General features: G+C 47.4%; 1 protein-coding gene across 1 annotated transcript; it reads left to right on the top strand.

The window, feature by feature from the left end:
• The first annotated feature begins 6,113 nt into the window (after positions 1 to 6,113).
• LOC127318736 (uncharacterized) lies at positions 6,114 to 7,904 on the top strand. Its single transcript, XM_051349217.2, has one exon. It carries the CDS (start codon positions 6,306 to 6,308, stop codon positions 7,743 to 7,745), a length of 1,440 nt encoding a protein of 479 aa, XP_051205177.1. The 5' UTR covers positions 6,114 to 6,305; the 3' UTR covers positions 7,746 to 7,904.
• Positions 7,905 to 9,506: the final 1,602 nt, after the last annotated feature.

Below are 9,506 nucleotides of genomic sequence, written 5' to 3'. Positions count from 1 at the left end.
ATCTGTCAAAACAGAACAGTTCGTATTGACGAATTTTAAAATGGCACCAGACTTGCTCAGATGAAAATGCTCAAATTGAATGAAAGTTGCGTACATATCTGAGGATCATGCACGTAAATTGGCTTAATTTTCTGAGCTACCTACAGGGAGGTGGACCCAGATTCGTGACAGCAAAGAAATCTGGAACTGTGCAGTAATCCAAATCTAGTACTTACTTTTCTATCAACGGCTTAACTTGGCACAACAAAACACAAAACTAAGATAAGGAGAGGTTGCTACAGTAGTAAACAACTTCCAAGATACAAAATAAAAACAAAGTACTGTAGGTAAAAACATGGGTTGTCTCCCATAAGCGCTTTTCTTTAACGCCTTTCAGCTAGGCGCAGAAAGTGTGTATCAAGTGTTATCAAGAGATGGTGCATCGTTATCATGAGCTCCCCCATCCATAGTGGTACTAAGGGCTTTGTCAATTTTAGGCCTATAATAATACTTCTTTGGTCTAGGCACTTTAGAGACATACATAAACTTTTGCTCCTTACCCACGTAAGCTTTCTCCTTATATTTAAGAGAAGAAAATGTTGAACCCAAGGTTCCCATAGCTCTTTCAAGTTCGTCAATCCTATTGATTTGATCATCATGGACAATACTAGTTCCTAGGACACTAATTCTTTCATCAATTCCTCCTAAGGATTTATCAAGTTCATCAGTTTTATCAAGTAATATTTCCAATTTAGCTTCAATACTTGGAGAATTTTTCTCTATGGTTTCCAATTTTTTCATAACATCTTCAAGAGAGATTTCAGTTTTAACTTTATCAACAGGGGGTATTCCAAATAAACTCTCAATAATGCAACTAGCTTCTAATGCAGGAGTACTTAAGAAGTCACCTTTTGCGAGACTATCAAGAACATATCTATTCCAGCTAGAGATACCAACATAAAAGTTCCTGAGTAAAATAATGGTGGAGTGTTTCTTAGTGCATCTATTATGGGCATCACTAATTCTATACCAAGCATCTCTCAAACATTCTCCCCCTCGTTGTTTAAATGTACGAACTTCAACTTCAGGGTTACTCATTTTAGTAGTAGTAAATAAAGCAAACTAGATAAAGTAAATGCAAGTAAACTAATTTTTTGTGTGTTTTTGATATAGCAAACAAGATAACAAATAAACTAGCAACTAATTTTTTTGTATTTTGATTTAGTGCAGCAAACAAAGTAGTAAATAAAACTAAGCAAGACAAAAACAAAGTAAAGAGATTGAGAAGTGGAGACTCCCCTTGCAGCGTGTCTTGATCTCCCCGGCAACGGCGCCAGAAAATATGCTTGATGGCGTGTATTTCACACGTTCGTTGGGCAACCCCAAGAGGAAGGTATGATGCGCACAGCAGCAAGTTTTCCCTCAGAAAGAAACCAAGGTTTATCGAACCAGGAGGAGCCAAGAAGCACGTTGAAGGTTGATGGCGGAGGGATGTAGTGCGGCGCAACACCAGGGATTCCGACGCCAACGTGGAACCTGCACAACACAACCAAAGTACTTTGCCCCAACGAAACAGTGAGGTTGTCAATCTCACCGGCTTGCTGTAACAAAGGATTAACCGTATTGTGTGGAAGATGATTGTTTGCAGAAAACAGTAGAACAAGTATTGCAGTAGATTGTATTTCAGTAAAGAGAATTGGACCGGGGTCCACAGTTCACTAGAGGTGTCTCTCCCATAAGACAAACAGCATGTTGGGTGAACAAATTACAGTTGGGCAATTGACAAATAAAGAGATCATGACAATGCACATACATATCATGATGAGTATAGTGAGATTTAATTGGGCATTACGACAAAGTACATAGACCGCCATCCAGATTGAATCTATGCCTAAAAAGTCTAACTTCAGGTTTTGATCCGAACCCCCTCCGGTATTAAGTTGCAAAGCAACAGAGACAATTGCATTAAGTATGGTGCGTAATGTAATCAACAACTACATCCTTAGACATAGCATCAATGTTTTATCCCTAGTGGCAACAAGACAACACAACCTTAGAACTTTCACACACGTCCTGTGTCAATGCGAGGCATGAACCCACTATCGAGCATAAGTACTCCCTCTTGGAGTTACAAGCATCTACTTGGCCAGAGCATCTACTAGTAACGGAAAGCATGCAAGATCATAAACAACACATAAGCATAACTTTGATAATCAACATAACAAGTATTCTCTATTCATCGGATCCCAACAAACGCAACATATAGAATTACAGATAGATGATCTTGATCATGTTAGGCAGCTCACAAGATCCGACAATGATAGCACAATGGGGAGAAGACAACCATCTAGCTACTGCTATGGACCCATAGTCTAGGGGTAGACTACTCACACATCACACCGGAGGCGACCATGGCGGCGTAGAGTCCTCCGGGGAGATGATTCCCCTCTCGGCAGGTGCGAAGGCGATCTCCTGGATCCCCCGAGATGGGATCGGCGTTGGCGGCGTCTCTGGAAGGTTTTCCGTATCGTGGTTCTCGATGCGGGGGTTTCGTCACGGAGGCTATTTGTAGGCGGAAGGGCAGGTCAAGAGGCGGCACGGGGCCCCACACCACGGGGCCGCGCGGCCAAGGGGCCGCGCCGCCCTAGGGTGTGGCCCCTCGTCGCCCCTCTTCGTCTCTCCTTCGGACTTACGGAAGCTTCGTGGAAAAATAGGCCCCTGGGCTTTGATTTCGTCCAATTCCGAGAATATTTCCTTACTAGGATTTCTGAAACCAAAAACAGCAGAAAACAAAGAATCGGCACTTCGGCATCTTGTTAATAGGTTAGTTCCAGAAAATGCACGAATATGACATAAAGTGTGCATAAAACATGTAGATAACATCAATAATGTGGCATGGAACATAAGAAATTATCGATACGTCGGAGACGTATCACTGACACACCAGTGTTCCCTTGGTGATTTCCTTCTGGCTATTCATCAGTTTGCTTGCACCAAATGGCTTCGTAGCCAGATGATGATACAAACAGGGTTCTACCCTCCTGTGCTTCTGTGATGCATGGCATGCTTATTGATGAGCAAAACATGATTTTGCTCAGGATGATTTTTGTATACCTCACTCCAGCTCCTAGATTAGTTGTTGCTGTAGAGGGTTTGCTTCTGGATGGTTTGTTGGTTTGCCCTGCTCCTCCTGGCTAGCTTGTGATGCTTGGTTTAATTCTGGTGATTGTTGAGAGAGGTTGAACAGCTCTGGCTGTTCTTCCTGTTCTTGTTGTTCTTGGTATTCTTACCCTTTGGAGATCTGTCGATGAGCTGCTAGGGTTCTGCTGGTGAAAAGCTTTTATATCATCCAGTTCCTTGCTTCCTTGGTCGACAGCAGTGTCTGGTCACTTTAGCGACTCCTCTGGCTGGTGTGTGCTGGGGTGCATGCACACATGCAGTGTGAGCTGCCTGTGTGTGTGTGGTTTGGGACTTGGGCTATGAATGGATCAGCTCGGCTGATATTTGATAATATCCTCACAATTCTCTTTGTTTACTAACCTGCCAAGTGGCATTGCCACTTGGCTTAATACTTCATTTGTTTGTGTTGTTTTTGTTTACAGGGATCAAAGAAGATGATCAAGATGATCTCCATCTCTTTGATGATCAAGAATTCATGAAGAAATCTAGCTAGTAGTTTAGTTATGTGAACATCTTTGTAATTTTCATTTTCCCTTTTCATTCTTGTAATTTCTGTAAAGTGTTGTAATATTCATAATTCGTTTGGAATATTGTAATTGACAATGTAAATTGTGTGGTAATCAATAAATCTCAAATTTCTCTAATGAGCTTTAATTATATGTGATATTCTTTTATATGTTTGCTTATCAATTATGATATATTCAATTGATGTTTGAATTTTGAAAATTCAAACATAACTTATTTGAATTCAATCATGCAACTTAAATTGAGATGCAATGTTCCCCCTCTCTTCTCCAGAAAAACCTAGTTGAGTTCATTGAGGTCCAAGTCTATCGCACTCTCGAAACCATAAGCATGTAAGGTGTCGAGAGAGAAATTTGTCCCCCCTTTGATGCAGTTTTCTTTTAAAAGCGCGAAATTTCCCAGATTTTCCGATGCAATGCACATCCCTTTCTAAATTCTACCCCTCGATCGTTGCTAAACCTGGGATATTACATAAGTGAGCAAATATTCATGCATATATATTGACAGTATAATGTGTAGTGATCATTCCTTGATTTTCTTGGGTTTTACAAACAACATAAAGTAGGGTTCCTTTTTAAGACCGGAATAAAAAGGGTTTTGTGTAAATGTAAAAAAAAAAAACATTTTCATAGGGTTTGGTATTTGGAGAAGTATGGATTGACTCATCTACTAGGTCATCCCAAGTGTAAAAGATTCAAAAAACATTAACTCTCAAGCTAAGCTAAAGTTTGAGAAATTAAAATTCTATGGAAGAAATCCAAAGAAATCATATCAATGCCAAATCCAAAGGCCTTCATTCTTTTTTTAAGCCATATCTTGAGATGTTACACTATAGTGACAGGGCCACAGCCGAAAAATCTGCTATTAAAATAGTAGAAGCACTGACTTTTCTTTTAGGAAAATGATACTATTCCCCCGGGGGATAACGCGTTTGCAACCCCCGGTTGCCTGGCCGCACGATTGAAGGGTCAAAACTACTCCTGCGCAGCACGTGGGTGGACCCCACCCACGTTCACCTATCCCTATCCCTTCGTTTTCACACACGCACGGAGATGAGCAAACGAGGTACCGCACGGCGAGCTCTCCGCTGCGCCGCCGTTCACGCCTCGCCGCCACAGCCGATCGCCGCCGCGCTTGACCCGGTCGCCGCCGCGCAACTCCTCTCCACTCTTTTTTTCCTTATCTTCTTCTCTCTACAAGCAATGGAGCGGCCGAGACGGAGCAAAGGAGGCCGGCCAGGGAGCCTCCGCACGAGCTCGGGCCGCGGCGCCCGGCCACGCGCCGCCGCACCCCAACTACTCCCGCCGCCGTGCCGCAACAATGCTCGGGCTGCCGGCGCGCCGCCGCGAGTGCGGCCATGGCGCGCGAGGTCCTCCTCTCCCCGTCCGTTGCCGTGTGCTCGTCGTCCCTCCACACGAGTTCGGGCCGCAGCGCGCGCGCGCCCCCGCGGCCCGGCCACTCCGCCGCCGTGCTATAGCCATGCTCCGGGCGCCATGCTCGGCGACGACGCTGCTGTGTAGCCCAATTTTTGGATGCTACTAGTGGTACATCCTTTATTGCTATCGCCCGAGGCGTCGATGCTACAAGCGGTCGCCTCCGATGCTACCAGCGCCGCCTCCATCTCGTGCTCCTCTGCTTCGTTAGGGAGTTTTGCTGCCTTAGGCCTGCGGTGTTGCTACCTGCGGAGGTCGGTTTTGCTATTTAAGGTGTCCGGTATTGCTACCGGTGGAGGGTGGATTTTTGCTACCATAGGCATAGGGCGTTGCTACTAGCAGCTTGTGGCGTTGCTGTCCTGGACGGACGGAGTTGCTGCAACCTCGGACGGCGTTTGCTGCCAGCTGCAGACGATGTCTCCGTTGATGTCTTAGAGGATTTGCAGCATATGAATAAAAAAATTTGCTACAATTTATTTGCGGTTTTGCTACATCTGCGTAATATGTTTGCTACGTGGTCTCCGGCGAGGTCTCAGGCGAGCCCAGTCTTTTTTTTTCTTTTTATGAATGAACCGTTTTTTGCTTCAGTCATTTGCTGCCGGGGGTGATTTTTGCTGCCGGAAGATGTTTTTTTGCTACATGCAAATCTAACCGTCAAAATGGTTGATCCGACGGCTGGGGACCCGGGGCTGGGGAATCAGATCCCCGGGGGACGCCCAGCAGTTTCCTTTCTTTTACGGGGAATAAAAAACTTTTTTGCGATGCTTAGCTAGAGTAAAAAAGAGATGACTGAAACGTGATGAGCAAAAGTGGAGAACATTGCACTTGCTAGGGCGGTGGAGGTTCCGGCGTTTGACGTTTGTCTCCACGATTGGGAGGAGACGCACCACGTTGTCATGTCTCATGTGACCTTGTACCGGCCGTAGCCAAACCCCACCACCACCTTCCTCTCCTTCCTCCCATCCAGCGGAGCAGAGCAGCGGTGGTGTAGCTCGCTCCCCACTCCCACACTCTCCTCCTTGCTCGGCCCTTTTCGCTTCCAGTTTCTATATAACAAAAGCCGAAAATACCTTAACCCTCCCTCACTCCTCCCGGATCTAGCTAGCACCGCCGCCGCGCCGCTGCTTCCCCTTCGCCGTATCCCGTCCCCCTCCAAAACCCCGACCAGATCTTCCGCTCCCGCCGCAGATGGCGGCTGGGTCGCCGCCGAGGCCACTGCTGCTGCTCCTGCTGCTCGCCCTCCTCTGCTCCCACATTGCGCTCTGCTCCTCGGCCGCGCCGGCGGCCAAGCCCAAGCCCAAGCTCTCCGCCGGCCGCAAGGACCTCGTGTCCTCCTCCGACGACGACGAAGGGGACGAGCCCGTCAAGGCGCCCAAGGTCACCGCGGCGAGTAAGATCAAGAAGAAGGTCTCCCCCGACGCCAAGAACCAGACCGCCAAGGCTGCTGTCAAAGCCAAGAAACCGGAGCCGGCCACCACAGCCAAGGTCACCAAGAAGACCACCACCAAAGCGGGCGCCGATGTGGCCACTGCCAAGCCGAAGGTCCCCAAACTGGACAAGGCAGCTGCCGTCGCCAAGCTGGGCAAGGGCGCCACCGCCAAGCCGGACAAGGCGGCCACCGCCAAGCCCAAGAGCACCGCCGATTCCACCAAGTCCACAAAGACGGGCGCTGCCAAGGCGGTCAAGCCGGTGAAATCCGAGGGAGGCGCCTCCAAGCCGAAGAAACCGTCCAATTCCACGGCGGATGCCGGTGCCAAGCCGGCGGCCAAATCGACCACCAAGAAGGCGAAGGTGGTCGCCGATGTGAAGGCGAACACAACAACCACCGTGAGCAAGGAGGCCGCGGCGGGGGTGGAGGAGGACGTGGTGCTGGCGGAGGAGGCGGAGGGGACGGAGGACCTCATGTCCGAGATCCGGGGCCTTCCCACGCGCCTGCACGAGACGCTCATGCCGGACCTGGCGCGCCTCTCCTACACGTCCAAGGCGTACCTCTCGGCCGCCAACACGGGGATCGCCGGCAGCGTGCGGCCCATCCTGGGCGGCCGCTGGGCTTCCGCGGCGGCGTCCGCGGCGTCGGTCGCCCTGCTCCTGCTGCCGCTCTTCATGCTCACGGCGCTGGTGCGGCGCCTGGGCCCCTACCTGCCGCTCCTCCACCGCGCGCTGCTGCTCTCGCAGGCGTACCTCGCCATCTACTTCGCCACGCTCGCGCTCGCCGCGGCAGCCACGGGGCTCGAGCCGCTCCGCTTCTTCCACGCCGCCTCGCCGGCGGCGTACGCCTGGACGCAGGCCGCGCAGTCGCTCGGCTTCATGGGCTACCTCGTGCTCCAGATGGTGGACCTCGTCGCCATCTTCTCCGGGGCCGCCGCGCCGGAGGAGGACAGCGGCGCGGACGCCACCAAGGCGCTCGGCCTCGCGCAGATGGTGGTGGGGCTGGCCGTCGGACTTCACTACTACGCCGCCGTGTTCCACCGCGCCGCCGCCGGCGAGGCCCCGCGCGCCAACTGGCGAGTGTACGCGGTCTACGCCGCGTGCTTCGTCATCGTATGCGCGTGCGCTCGCGCCGAGAAGAGGAAGAAGGCCTACCTCCCCGGCAGCGACGGCGCCGACGAAGAGTGGAAGAAGAGCTGAGCCCATTGAAAACGTTTCTTAGGGGCTTATGTGCAAACTTTACGATATAGGGAAAGCCGAAGGGCATATGGGTGTAACAAGGCTGCAAATTTAGGAAGGAGGGAAAATTGCAAGATTGATAAGAAGAAGACGAAATGGCTATTGATTTTTACCACCCTATTCAGATTCATTTTCTCCTCTTTGAATTGGTTTGAGCACATACAAATAATTTTTAGTGCTCCAAAATTGCGGACGCCCTAGCATAAACAAAGAGAATAAACATTAAATTGATCTAATTACTTTACTAGTACTACCTCCCTCCATAGAAGGGTATGTCAAATTTAGATGTATCTAATAGATACTTCTAAATTTAAATAATTCTTCAACATCATTTTATGGACAGAGTAAGTACTAAATTATGTAGGGCATAGTTTTGTTTTCCATTTGGAGGGATTTGCAACGAATTTTTGAAAGTTCTATAAGAGAAATGGAGATACGAGATGAACATGGAGTTTTGTCTGATTGGTCTATATATACCTATTATAAATATGTATTTTAAATATATTTTACAATTTTAAAAAATAAAAAGAAATCTAGATGTACATCCTGATATAGTGATATGGTATGGTATGTTCAGACACAAAAATTTGTGACAAAGGGATATTTTTTGTGGATTGTGTAATAAAGAGGGAAAATGTCTTGTGAGAAACTATGTAGGAGCACCTAAAATTATCTCTTTTACACAATTCACCAAAAACATCACTTTCTCGCTAAATTTTGTGAATGGATATAGAATGTCGGGATATACATCTAAAAAAAATTCTAATCTTTTTAACATTTTAAATTTCTTTTTTTAGACAGCTATGAGCCGCTAAATGGGATTAACGGGGGATCGATGATTGTGGGAGAAGTTCAGTGAGATCCTCACGAGTTGCTGGTTGACAACTTGACATGGCTTGAACACAATGTCAGTCCCGATTAAAAAATTAACTGCGATTTTGTCAAACTACGTATATCTCTGTTGCATTCTTTGGTTAATTCTCCCTTCACTTTTCGGATGGGTTCATCGGTTTTGTTTTTTTGCCGAAATCTGCTTCAAGACGATGGAGCTGCACCCTCTAGCAGTCTAGCTCTGCTGCTTGCAGCAATAATCCAGGGTCCTGCAGATTTACCAACAAGCAGGTCTGGCCGATCGACACATGGGCAGGAGTAGGGACCCATTTGTTGGTGGTTTTCACATCGGCAACCATGGCTTCATGTACTGGTACAACGTGCTGCCCGGTAAGAACGTGATTCCACTGGCCGCCCCAAAGCGATGATGGCATCGAGCCACGTCCAAAACTCTGTCCGGCTACCGTGTGTCACCTCGTTTCATAGAGCTCGTTTCATAGAGGCTCGACACACGGACGTCGGCACGCTCGCCATGTAAAAAATGGACAGGTCGCAAGGACCTAGCTATTTTTGTACGAGTGGTGTTTTGAAACATAAGAGCATACGCTACCTCAAATTTAAAATGCATTTTACATATGTTTTGAATTTTCAAAAATTGAAATAAAAACCTTGCACGTACATCTTTACGTGCTACACGTTCACAAAGTCGTTTCATAAAAAAATTGATTTGTCATGTGACGTGTGTAAAAAAGATAAAACTCAGTGGTAAAAATAATGTTTTTCACAAGATAAGTTTTCTCTTTTTACATAGACCATAAAAATATTCTTTTTACGTGAAACTTGAAAGAACACACATATATTATGAAGATGTACATGTAAAATTTTTTGTCA

This window comes from Lolium perenne, chromosome 7 (genome assembly GCF_019359855.2).
Source record: "Lolium perenne isolate Kyuss_39 chromosome 7, Kyuss_2.0, whole genome shotgun sequence".
NCBI lineage: Eukaryota > Viridiplantae > Streptophyta > Magnoliopsida > Poales > Poaceae > Lolium > Lolium perenne.
The sequence above is the reverse complement of the archived record's forward strand: the minus strand, read 5'-3'. Positions and strand labels throughout refer to the sequence as shown.

Coding starts and splice junctions, on each gene's coding strand:
- LOC127318736 (XM_051349217.2), top strand. CDS start 6,306: ATGGCGGCTGGGTCGCCGCCGAGGCCACTGCTGCTGCTCCTGCTGCTC.